At 39.7% G+C, this 13,740-nt stretch overlaps 1 protein-coding gene across 2 annotated transcripts in view; it reads right to left on the bottom strand.

Annotated features, from left to right (window-relative positions):
- CNKSR3 (CNKSR family member 3) overlaps nt 1-13,740 on the bottom strand; it is a 62,398-nt gene that overhangs the window by 7,966 nt on the left and 40,692 nt on the right. Inside the window, exons 5-10 of one of the 2 annotated variants that reach the window (XM_051801680.1) lie at nt 11,145-11,186; nt 9,197-9,316; nt 7,425-7,484; nt 4,699-4,767; nt 3,712-3,945; nt 2,006-2,130 (exon numbers count right to left, since the gene is read on the bottom strand). In XM_051801680.1, the coding sequence (XP_051657640.1) occupies nt 2,006-2,130; nt 3,712-3,945; nt 4,699-4,767; nt 7,425-7,484; nt 9,197-9,316; nt 11,145-11,186 (650 nt within the window). The remainder of the gene's footprint in view (nt 1-2,005; nt 2,131-3,711; nt 3,946-4,698; nt 4,768-7,424; nt 7,485-9,196; nt 9,317-11,144; nt 11,187-13,740) is intronic. The other variant, XM_051801681.1, reaches the window with a different exon arrangement.

Below are 13,740 nucleotides of genomic sequence, written 5' to 3'. Positions count from 1 at the left end.
AATAACTGTCACTGAATATTTACCACTTTCTCTCTCCCTCCTTGAGAGTTCCAATAATAGATTCATAGTGTATATATATATACACATATATACATACATGTGCATATATATATACCTACACACATACATACATATATATGCATATATGATTTTGATTAAATTCTGCAGGAACTCCCTTCCCAGAGCAATCTCTCATTCCCAAGGCCAGGAACAGCAATTTTTAGAACATGTCCCTGCAAGTACTTTTGCAAGAGAAGCTACCCTCCAACTTAAGATTTGCCTGTTTGTTTTTTTTTCCTTTCCCTGTACATGCTACAATCCTATTGCTTGAAGCAACCATTAGCCCAGTCAGGTATCAAAGTACACAGCTGGCTGCCTAAGCACATATATACCCCAGTATTCACAGCAGCCCCCAGCCAGCACATACCACTCTTCCAGCCCTCCACTAATGGGAAGGAGCTATTTATGGAAATTCAGAGACTGCAAATTGGACTCAAATGTTACATCACAACTGTATGTCTATGGAGAGCTCTCCTACACCACCACCACGTGGAGACTGTGCCATAGGGAGGGAAACCAAACACTGCTCTCTGCCTCCCAGCGTGGACCAGAGAAGATCCACACCAGGAAGGGAAGGGAACAGGATGATGGTGAGGGGAGGAGAGGGGGAAAGCAACCACCACACAAATGCACCACCATTTCAAGAAAAAAATCAAAACATGCAGAGGTCAAAATAAATAGCCAAACAGAAAGCAAAAGAATTGCCCTTTTTCTCCTCTTCCTGCCTGCCACAACTTCCCACATTTGCTTTCTTTAAAAGTCAAAGTTAAGCCCCCTTTCCATGCATCATCCAGGATAAGTTTTACAGCTCACACTATTATTTCCTTCCTTGTCAACAGAGATTCAGCTCTAAAGGCATCTGAAGCTCAATATAATTTTGTGCCTCTTTAGGAAAGATAAACATGCATGTAACTCACCAATGTGCTTGAAATTTAACGAAAAGACTAAGACATTCATCTGCTAAATCTATATGCTTGTTATTATGCCAAAAGATTTGAGGTTTTGGGTTTTTTTAAAAGAACTGAACATGCGTAACCATAAAACCAGGGAGAGAGCATGTCAAGGTGTATCCAACTTCAGTAGAGACCCTACCTTGGAGAAACTCTCCTCCCAGTCCTGCCCCAAAGACTGCAGTAATAGAACCTCTGTCTCTGTCACAGCCCTTATGTGACAGGAGGCAAGTGCCCTCCCACAAGTCCTGCAGCAAAAGGTCAGAGTTCCTGTGTTGGGCTGTCTACATGTAACCTAAAGTGTTGGCATGGGTCAGAAAGCATGCCTGCCTTTCATGTCTTGCCTGAAAACTTTTTTTTCCATCACCTTCCAAGATCAGCTGGCAGGGTTCTGGCATGAGTCAACATGGACTTGAGAACAAACAACAGTTAGCCTTACCATACGCACCACCCCCCGCCTGCTGGGTACACAGGTCTGCAGTTTTATAGCTTACACCACAGCATAAAAAAATAAAAGTTGATGTATTGACTCTCCCTTCCCTTCAGTGGGAACATTCCTGTTTTAAACAACTTGCAAGTTTAACAATTTAATGTTATACGCATCTTAACGTGACATTCTTTTCTATCCTAACTCCCACAACAGTTACCTAACCTGCTAGAAAAAATATTCAACAGTGAAAAAAGTTACAGATAAAATTTACTTCTTGCTGCGGTGGATTTAAACAGAACCTGAGGTGACATCTGTTCGTGTTTTGGGAACAACTCTGATCTATGTGGCACACAATAATCTTCTAGCAATAAAACCTATTACAGTCCTGGTAGTGTATGCATTTAAGCATAAGTTTAAGCAATACAATTCATTCAGGCAACTAGAAGAAAGTCTGAGATTTACAGTTTCATCAAGCTAATCTGCACAGAGTTGTAATAGCAAGCCAGCTCAGAAACAAGTGTAATGAAGGAGTTTTTTGTTCAGTAGTGCATGTTTATTTGCATACCGAGGAGAATATGGAACAGCTGGTGGAGGGGGTATGTACAGATCCAAAATGGCTGGCTTCTCTTTCTTCAGTGAGGTATCCACGGTGCTTTCTGGTGACTGAGTTGAAGTTGGTGGAGGACTGGTCTGAAATGTTAGAGAGCTATCAGACATCTGAGCATTTATTTATCATTCGCAAAAAGATAATTTAATAATCAATAGTACCATTTTCATCCCCTAGTGAACTGTTATCTCCATGCTGTATGAACACATTAAAAACTCCTAGAAGTTACATTTTCCTTCACCCCCAGTTTTGGATAGCTTTGCAGTCCCTCCTGCAGAAGTCCTATCCTGGGTAATCCACTGCTCAAGAATATTTTGCTGTTTCCAGTTATATTTTTCCTGTAAATTCCAAAAAAAGCAACTGAGACAAAACCCCTTCTTCTATTTTTAAATGCATTAAAAGAACATAATTTATTTTAAAAATATGTGATTGGCAAACCTTGCAAAGCCAGCCCACGCTACCTTTATCCCATACAGTCCAAAGCCTGAGGTATAAACAGGAATATGGTAAAGTTCACCATAAACTGGATCAACAGATATAACTACAGTCAGGGAAGCAAAGAAAAAATAGATTTGGCATTGCTCATCTTTGTGGCTCACTTATATATTCTCAGTATCTTGCCAGGCTCCTGTCTGTCTCCAGGAGAGAAAAGGCTTCAAAGACCCTTTCACCTTTGTCAGGCAAGGGAACTCTCCCTTTTTTGTAAGGACGTGTCCAGGTTTTCACTCTGTCCACTTAGTTAACAGCACCCCTGCACAAGCACCCGCCTTTTACTGGTCAGTGTGCAGAACCCCAACAGGCTTCTCCAATCTCTCATTCCCCTAAGGAAACACCGCTTGGTGTAGCCTACAGCCAGCCCACCTCAGCTCTTCACACTGGTAGCACATGTCAGGCATGATGCCACAAAAACAAGACACAGGCATTGGTGAAAGGAAGGATGAGAAAAGTAGTCAAGTACGCATCTTCTACTCAGTTTGAGAGAAATCTGCCTTCATCAAGACTTGTCATAGCCACTGGTATTTCATAGGTTGATAAATTACCCTCACAGCTGTAGGGAGACCTGTATCGCAACAGGAGTAGGAATGAGAACTCTCCCTGATTTTATTCATTTCACGTAATCACTTTAAATTCATTTCAGTTGTTTCCTTCTATAAGCATTAAACCTTAAGTTTCCTAATGCAACAAGCCATTCCTCAACATGGTTATTTAATAATTATTAACACACTTTCTTTGTCTGCTCAGTAGCCAATCTGGGAATCTCCCAATGACCTAATCTTATTTAAACACGTAGTTTAAATGACTTCTTGACAAACACTCCCATCTAAAAAGAGGGCAAATATATGGAATAATCTAAGTTATTTCGGTAAAAACTTATTACTGTGCTAAATAGAGAAAGCCTTTATTGCTCCATGCTGATGAATTCCATACATATCAGCAGTTTCAGCAGTTTCTCCTCAGATAAGTTCTCCCAGTGACACGTAGACTGATTAAAATGTTCAGCACACCTAGTCCGTTTGTGTACCAAGAGGGCATTATCTGTTTTTAAGGAAAAGAGAGGAAAAAATAAAAAAGCAAAAGGTAAGAACATTTTCCTTTTATCTAGGAATCAGAAAAGGACAGCCATTTCACCTAACCTTCCTTGATCTGTAGTTAAACTTGAGTACCTGGGAGCATTTCTGGGATTTCTCTTTTTTGAGCTGCAACCAAGGCATTCCCATCCTGAGATCAGAGTGGAGCTGGCAGCCTCTCACCTGCACCAAGGGTGGTTTCCAGCGCAGGTTCTTTAATGGAGCAGGAGTAAAATGGAAAGAGCCAGTAGGACGTTTTTTAAGCAGCAGTCTAACTCCAGCAGGATTCTCTCTCAACTTTGCCACCAGATTTTTTAGCTGCCATCCAACCTGGAAGAGAATAAAGACATATTTTATTTGGCATTTCTTCTCTGAAAGTAAACAAACAAGAAAAACCCAAATTCCCCAAGTCAAACTGTTTTAATATGAACCTGGAAGATATACAAGGCATCAAAAAGAGTCAAAATTAAGAAAAAAAAAAAAAGGAAAGCTTCCTTTTTGCACGGTTCTTCATTTTTGTTTCCAAGAAAGTTCTCTACTTAAGCTGTAAACTAAACTGAGGTATCAAGCAATGCTCTTTATACCTCAGTTCTGGTCCTAGAAGGATGCATGGATATGCTCAAATTGACTAACACAGGGATTCACAGTGAACTATTTTTGCCATATTTCTTTCTCCCATTGAAAGGCATTGCTTACCTGTGCGAAGCAAAAATGTAATCATTATATCCAAGTTCCCAAATACAAATGATTTGAGAATCATTTGCAAATGACTGGGAGTTTTTTTAGCTGGTTTTATCTGCATTTCAGTGGATTCTAAGGAAGATTTTAAAACTGGTCTTAAATACAACATGAAGGATTTTAATATGATGCATACAGCATTTAAACATGAAATATTGCATATTTACTTTATCAAAATATTCCAAAGAATAAAATCTGTCTGGAAAACAAAACATTAAAAAGCCTCAGATATTTCATAAGGAAAACACCAGAACCGCCTCCTGATCCCATCCCCTCAGCACCTGTGGAGAGCAAGCCTTGCAGAGCAAGGATATGAGAAGGTTGGTAACATTGTTAGTTACTAACCACAGTTTGCCGATTAACTTGGATCACTTCATCGCCAGCATGAATCTTCTGAGAGCGATCAGCAGGGGACTACAAAGAGGAAAACAAGAGTCATGTCCTTCAGCGCTTTTCATCCCTCCCATAACAACCCCCACCATGCTAAGTCAAAGGTTGCATTAGCAATGCTCTTCAGTATAGATAATTTTCACATCTGCTGATGACTTCAAAAATGCAAATTAATTCATCAAATTATTTATTTGAGAAAGAAGGCATAGTAGCCTACATCTGTTACAGGCCAAATGGTACTTAAGTCATGGGACAGTCTCTACTGTCCTTTTGCCTCTAGTTTGTACCTTAGTTTTAGACAGTAGTGAGAGAGGACTGAAGAGGTTTTCTGCCCTAATACAGCAACTATCCTAAACAGCTTTCAAATAAATGTACACTGATCTAAAAAAAAATACATTAAGACTTTGAATGTACAGAACAAAGGACCAAAAACCGTCCAATCCACAAGACAGATCCATTGCACTTTTCCTTTCTGTTTCCTAATGTAAATAAAAGCTTCCAACTTTAATGTCAAACTGCCTGCCAGCATCAAGGTCAACAGATAAAAATATATGTTTGCACACATCCAGTGTGCATAGACAAGTATTTTTCAAATAATAATACACCTTAAAATACGTTTCCTGGAACAAAACCTAAGCTCTGGGGAACCATCAGCAAGGAAGAGATAAATGTGTCAATATTTACATTTATCAAGAGCTAGTGTAATGCACCAGCTATTGCTGCAGTTATTAAAAACAGTCTCACTGCTATAACACACCAACTCTGATCAGCCTTGACAACACCCAAAGCACAAAGGGTACCAAAGCACAAACCTTGGTATGTACTGCACCCCTGTCACAGGACAAATCCTCCACCCATTCCCCCCACCCCATGACTAACCACCTGTCAGCAGTCCAGCTCTTCCTAGTGACTCCAGCACTAAGCACTGAGATTAAGGACTTATCACACCTTTAGAGCTCCAATAACTTTCTTATGAGAAAGAACTAAGAATAAACAGTGCAACAAGGGAAGAAAATGTGTGGGAATTTATGGGAGGTTCCAGTTATCATGAGTAACCCCATTTCTTAATTGTCTTCTTGCTTCCTCTGAAAGGAAATGCCTCTGTGGAAAGCTGCATATATACGAGTCAACCAAGATCATGAAAAAATGATGGGCCAAAATCAAGTTTAGGAAAAAATAAAGCTCATTTCAAATTGTCCTTTGGGTGACTAACAGCTCATCTGAGGGAGGGTGGGGGACCCTTGAACAGAGAACTCTTACAACAAGTGGCAGGTCAAAGCACAGACACTTGGATCACATGTGAAAACAGAGGAAAGAACAAAGTTCAGATCTAGGTCAATGTGACACAGGAAGTCACACGTAAGATGGCACAAACCAGGAATAATCTTGGGTGACTGGTACCAAACAGACCTCCCCAGTCCTTCCACTGTTCAGTACTGTCAGTTTAGGGATGCAATTCCACTGCATTCCCATACACCAGCTTCTGGGAATAGCTACTAAGATACCATTCCAAACCTATGAAGAAAACTGAGCTAAGACCCAGCCTGGGTCATCTAAACAATACCATGCCACCATAAAGACATCAGTTGTTTGCAGATCTCAGTCACTTCAAGTTCTGTTGCTCCAAAGGAAGAATCAGTGTTGATAAAAAAAGCAGACATTTAAGTCAACACTCAAAGCTACAGAAGAAATACAGCCCCCAAAATAAGATCCACATGCAGAGGCAGCTTGTCAGCAGTCATCATGACATTCTTTCACATTCATCGGATGTTGAAATTGCTGTCAAAGTGGGCCTGGTCTTTGTGGCAGATTCTATACAGAGTTATGCCATGACAGTAGCATAAAAGCTATAAAAGCTTTCACTCTGCACTCTGAACTGCAAGCACAGATTTCCACGCTCTCCTCCTGGTCCCTGGACTTGGCAGGGGTAACAACTAGAACCACTGGTTCTTTCCTATTCACAAAAAAAAAGCATTGCTGCAAAAGCCAAGTTTCTCTGCTCTTCTTTCTTTCAGTCACTGCTCCCGTACAGCAGCATATTTGACTGATGCTGTGATCCACAACATCACTTGCCAGCCTCAGCTTCTGGCTAGAGGTCCACTCCTTCCATGGTTACCCAGAAGCCTTCAATGAAGTCTCTGCTACAAAGGACTCACAGTGTACAAACAGAAGAAGAAAAAACTAATTGCCTACCCTACCAACTATTTCCTTCCAGCTGACCACTCTTAAAAGTCTTACTTGTTCATAGTCTTTCTACTCTGCAAGGTAATGTTGTGCCGGGACAGCTCATTAATTTCATTACTTATTACTGAATTTAGCACATTACCATCTAAATGCTCCCATTAGGGAAGATTGTCTTTGCCAGCAGAGAGCAAACACATCCAAGACTGTTAAGCAAGATACCATAAGGGCTCGGAACAGCAGATACAATATCTTATGAAAGTAATTATTTTAATGCCAAGCATTTGAACTAACTCATGTAACTTGCAGAAGCTGGTTTAATTTGACTAACACTGAAACATGCAGACACAAAATATTTACAAATTATGGATAAACAAACAAAGCATCACACAGTATTAGAAGCAGTAATACCATACAAGTCATATGTAAAACAACAAAAACTAAGTCAAACTAACTCAGCAAAGCTACTGCCTGAGTTAATCTACATTTACTTCACTTACATTTTCTGTAGTTCCAGTAATCACATGCAATCCATCATAAGTTGATTTTATGTACATTCCCTAAATATAAAGAAAAAATGAAAAACAAGTTTAAAGGCAACATAAACCACATAACTTATCTGATTAAACAACTCCTGGCAATAGACTCAAAACATTATTAAAACCAGTTAACAATTCATATATTTTCCCTAAAAAAGTGTGTGGTCTAATTTTACATTAAACTTCTTCACAGATCACTTTTACTATAATTAATTATAATATTTATTATAAATTAAAACACCAAATATATGGAATGTGTCTTAGAAACACTGTTTGGTTGGTAATACCAAACACTGCTCGTTTTGCTGCCTTGTCAGTCTTTGGTCTCAAAATAACCTTTATTTTCTTACTACCCAGTCTGCACTAGAGAATTACAGGTTTTACTAGGTAGCCACTGGTTCTCCCCATACAAACCTCACTTACACAGATGGGCTACAAATATTGCAGACATATTCTTTTCCAGCTTCTCTTGGCAAGTCAATACACAGATTACCCCGTAACCACAATGCTGACATAAGCAATAAAAGCTCCAGCAGAGTGTCTGTGGCTTGGTATGTTAACACTGAGTGTGAATACGAGGACAAACTCAGATGAAGTGGGTGTTGACCATAAGAACACCAAATTAAAAATCACAAGCCGGCTATTAACTAATAGTTACATAGATTTCCCCACAAGAGGTGACCAGTACATTGGTTCCATCATTTATGAACAAATACATACCTACTTTTCCTATCTACATCTGTTGTTAAAAGCACTCATGCTGAGCAGTATAGAATTGGATGTTATTCTGGAGCTGAAAGTAGTTTAGCTTAAAAGTACAAGGAAAAATAGAAGATTTTTTTGATCCTTCCTATCCAGCCAATTCCTTCCCTGTTTGTCTGTCAGTTTCCAATTGTGTGCACCTACCTCTTCATTTCTTACTTAGTCCAAGCTAGACTGACTTCGCTTTGTTGCAGCTTGCACTTTAACAGAGGTCCTCATAATTTCAAGAATGCATGACTAATTCAGTCAAATCCATTGGTGTAGGTAAAACTATATAGCATAGTAAGACTGTGCAGCTTTCTCTGTAAGTGTTCATCTCTTCTGCCTTCAGGGCCAGGGGGTGAACACAAATGCACTTAAGAATTTAAATTCCCTCCAACTAATTCTAACACATCTGTTTGCTAGACAGAAAAGCCACTAAGATTTCAAACTAAGTTTCTCATAACCAGCACTCAGCTAAGCAGAATCCACTGAATGAACAAGAGTCAGTCACTGAACATTTAAAAAGTTTTCATATTCCTGTTAAAGGTAAACCTCAAAAATTCTCATTTTCTTCTCAGTCTTGCTACAAAAACAAATAAAACCACATCTTTCAAAACGCAAACATAATTTCTCATTACCTTCTCCCTCCCCCAGCCCTACGAGAAAAACAACTAGATAGAGTAACCTGCAAAAATAAAACTACTAATTTCACAAGCATTTGTAAATTCTCCAATATCCTCATTAAGACAAAAATCTTCAACAACTTATCATTAAAAATTATATTTGGGATCAAACCTATTAACATGCATACCTGTCTCTGGCAGCCACTCCAGCACACCACCTGACCTTTAGAGTTCCTCCCCATGCCTCTTTCTTTTCTCCATAGGTTATTATTGGTCTTGAAATAACTTACTATACATAAACACTTGCATTGGCTCACAAGACTACTTTATAAAACACTAGGGACATCAGGAGACTCCAGTTCTTACCAGGCCTTCCCCAGGTTTAATGTTGGTTAAGTGAACCTCCTCCAGACAGGCACACTGGCTCATCAATGGATCTGTAGTTGATCGAATGGCTTTATCACAAATGCCATTTAAAGTCTTGGCCTACAATGAGAACCCACAAAAAACAGTTAGGAAAATTCTCCCCTGGCTTCTTCCTCTTCCAGTTCTCAAAAGATGTAAAGGAAATGAGTTTTAAAACCACTGAAATAGCAGATTCATTTGTACAAATCTATTTTACAGTATGTTTATATTCTTACTGTGACACAGTAAAAACAACTTGTTTCCATTAGTGCCACCTCCCCATCGCTAAACAACAAACACTGAAAATATAGCAAAAAATTGCATAGGGGTTTATTTGCTTTAACCAAAATACAACCCACTAAAATATTGAAACATTTTGATGATTCTTTGTGGGAACAACTGACAGTTTTTCATGTTGTTCTTTATTTCTGCTATGAGAATAAAATTGGCCATGTGCTACAAAAAGTGATGTGCTGGCCACTGACTTAACTGCACAAAGCTTTACAGTATAAGGTAGGACACCTAGAACTTAAGTGTTTCAGCAGTACTTCTTTCCACTGTGCCTCTGAACTGACCTCTTCTGGAATGCTTACGCAGGCAAGGTTCACATTTCCTTTTGACTGAAACATAACTGATCCTAAGCCAACATTATAACTAAAGGCTAATTCTGACCTTGGTGTGTGTGTGTCAGTATAGTTAGAGGCAGAATGGCTTTGCCTTGTAGAACATTTAACTATTAGAAGGGCTAATTAAACATGAGGGGGAAAAAAAAGTCAAAAAATCTGTGCCCTCTCTACACTCACAAATTTCATTACTTCCCACAGTGTTTTCCATCTTGACATTAACTGAAGGAATGCTGAAACTCAAAGTCAGTTGCAAAAGCTAAAAGAGGAAGGGAGAGAGGATTAGTACAGTATAGTAGTTAGTTATAAACAGTTTGGGAACCAGCAAGTCACCTTTCACAAGGGGTTTGAATCCTCCAGTCAAAGTAGACACATGTAATTACAGGATGAGGGGAGTTGTGTCATAGGAAGACAGTGGTTTTGATTACAATGGTCCCTGGAAACAATAGTTCCAATGTTTTCTGTTTTGTTTTACGTCAGATTTATAGAGCAGCAATAAAATAAATCAAAACAATGTTTAAGTGTGAATGCGAGGAACTGCTCAAACAAGGAGATTCCAAACAACAATACCTACTTCCAGAGTGGGTGTGCACAAATGGAAAAAGAAAGATGCAGAAAACTCCCTTTTACGTGGTCTCAGTATTTATGGACAAAATTATTTTTAGTTATTTTGCTGCTAAATTCCTAAGCATCTATGAGCTACCGGAAGGCCTTATCAAAGAGCACAGCCTGGTTCATGTCAAAAGCAGGAAGCGATGATTAACTGTTACAAAATATAAAAAGCATTCCATTACACTCCGCGTTTGGTCACAAGGCTGCTTCGAACAACCCTGAAAGCTCAAGTTCAAGTACAAACAGAAACAGAACTTCAGCTCTGTGGCAGGGCAGTTCTTCAACACGAAGAAGTGTAATAAGGCATAGTGTCTGCTTATTAAGGTACTAACTGCACTTCACAGGCATAACTGGTTTATTTAGCCTATGAACATCCTACAGTACTACTCCTCCCTTGAAAATTTGAGGCCTAAATCCTCTTGGAAAAATAGCTGTGGAATGAAATTTGAAGGAATACTTGACTCCATGCTATTACACACACCACCCATCTGTTCCAATTTCATTGATTTCCTTTACAGTGAAGAATATTCACAAAACAACCCACAGTAATGTTTACTTGCATGATATGCTTGTACATTTGGGACTGAAAAGCTGTTGTCAGTACAGTCAGAATAGGAGCAACTGAAATAAATGTGAATGCAAACAGCTGAGTTTCAACAGAAACATAAACTTACCACAGTCTGGACTTTATCTTCCATGTCAGCCACAGTGCAATCCTAAAAACAAAACAAGAACAAAAGCCCTGCATTAACCAATAAACATGTAAACAAACCATCTCTGAAAACGCTGCAAAACTGCCATTTTTACCTTGAATAGAAATAGTTATTCATGCTGCAGGGATTAATCAGATTAGTTTCACCCAGTAGGGCTCAAATAGTTATTAAGCAACTATTTTCTGGCCCCGGTAGAAAGCAATAATAAACCTTGAAAACTAAGAGAATGTGGGATTCAATTACAGCAGCTGACTTTTCCAGAGAAGTAGAACCCTGCAGAACCATGCAAAATAAAGTATTCTCACAAGGCCAGGCATATGAGTTTGCCTTACACTGGTAAAGGCACTCCTCTGTCCCAGGCATCAAAATGTATATAAAACATATTGTTGAAAACAGAATGGAAAGTGATTTTTTTTAAATATGCTATTGATTACATTCCTGAAGAGCAGAGGACTGCACACAAGGCATTGTTTACACAGCCCAGGTACAAAAGTCTTTGAACTGAAACAAGTTCATGTAAGAAACCACAGAAATTATCACTGTTTTCTGCAAGAAGAGCTGAACTGCGGAATAATATTGTGCTCAGATTAAAAAGTTAATACAGCAGATAAATAACAAAACAAGATTTATAGGATCTATAAGGAGAAAACCCCCAAACCCCAAGCATTTTAACAAGGTTAAATTCCAGGATATTTGCCTTTGACATTTGTATTGGGTTTGCATGTCAAGATTTTGGTAACAGGGATGCAACAAGTGTGGCTTCTAAAGGAGCTACTAGAAGCTTCCCCTGTGAAGCTTCCCCATGAAGCCAGTGCCAACAACCTCCAAGATGGACCTGTCACTAGCCAAGGCTGACCCCATCAGCGATAGTGGCAGCACCTCTGGCATAACAGATTTAGGAAGTGGGGGAAAAAAGCCCTGTGTAACTGCAGCCAGAGAGAGGGGTGAGAATATGCGAGAGAAACAACTCTCCAAATACCAAGGTCATTGAAGGAGGAGGGGCAGGAGGTGCTCCAGGCACCAGTGCAGAGATTCCCCTGCAGCCCATGGTGAGGCAGGGTGTCCCCCTGCAACCCATGGAGGTCTGCAGTGGAGCAGAGATCCACCTGCAGCCTGTTGAAGATCCCATACTGGAGCAGGTGGATGCCCAAAGGAGGCTGTGACACCATGGGAAGCCCATGCTGGAGCAGGTTTGCTGGCACAACTTGTGACCCCATGGGGGACCCACCCTGAAGCAGTTTGTTCCTGAAGGACTGCACCCTGTGGGAGGGACCCAGGTTGGTGCAGTTTGCCAAGAAGTGCAGCTCGTGGGAAGGAGTCATGTTGGAGAAGTTTGTGGAGGACTGTCTTCTGCCTTTCTCGGTTAAATACATCTGCATGACTCAAGAGGAAATGTCACCTATCCTGCAGCTCAGTTTCTCAATATTGCAAAGTCCTACTGCTCCTACTCATTCAACCTTAAAGTTTGCCACAGAACTTTAAGTGGAGTAAGCTCTGGTCCTTGAGTCTTTATAGCTATCATTAAAATCAACTAGAATCTCCTTGCATTCCTGCCTTGCTTCATTATTCACCCACTTTTATACATCATTTATGATTATGCAGAGCACCATTGGTTTCATGAGAGCCATCCTGGTCTCTTCTCCACTATTAGAACTGACCATTTGTTCCTATAGTTTATACTCCAATAAGAAATACTTTTGAAATCTAAAAGCCCTCCTAAAAATTTTTCGATTGTGTCTCTCTTTTTCACATCAGTGGACTCCTTGAGACCATTCTAACATATCTGCAGTGTCCCAGTACAAAACAGTGTTGGTTCTTCCCCCATTAATGTTTATTCTTGCCTGTACCAATCCCATTCTTTATTATAGCTCCTATCAAATTGGCAGAGAAGTAGTTTGATGCCTTTTAAAAGGCTAGGGTGTAGTATTCACCAACTTCCATTCCTCTGCCAACAAAGGCTGACTTAACCAAAAGATTAGACACCATTTTTAGCAGTTTAATATATTCAGCAATCTCATATTTCAGTTCCTGTAGCACTTTTGGGTGAACACCATCTGCTGCTAGAAACACTTATTGTTCTACTGCACAATCTGCAAATCTGTAGCTTTAAATCACAGATTTTGTGCATTTGCAAACACAGTGCTCAAGCAAGAAGGGTATCAAGCAGCAGGACAAACCTATGCACCTTAGAATTTACAGTACCCAGACACTATCCTTTGACAATGATACAACTGACATAATTGGGTGTCATCATAGCTTGACAACTCATAGGATGTTTCTGTCCTTTGACACCATCCCCTCAACATGGGGAGAGAATCACACATGTCACAGGACATGGTCCTTCAGAGTTTGAAGAATATATGGCCATGGAGTAATGGTTATGAGCAAGTTTGGCAGTAACTGAAGTGTGCACACAGTGCTTCATGGTCAAAGCAGTGGTATGCTCTCAGAACAGCTTTGAAGACAGGCAGTATTATTCAGAGAGCAAAAAAATGTCATTTGCCAAGATGTTACGTATTGCTACATGTCCTTTCAGCTATTATCTGTACAAGTACTC

Source organism: Manacus candei, unplaced genomic scaffold, assembly GCF_025592945.1.
Source record: "Manacus candei isolate 608988 ecotype Guabito, Panama unplaced genomic scaffold, ASM2559294v1 h1tg000052l, whole genome shotgun sequence".
NCBI classification, from domain to species: Eukaryota; Metazoa; Chordata; class Aves; order Passeriformes; family Pipridae; genus Manacus; species Manacus candei.
The sequence above is the reverse complement of the archived record's forward strand: the minus strand, read 5'-3'. Positions and strand labels throughout refer to the sequence as shown.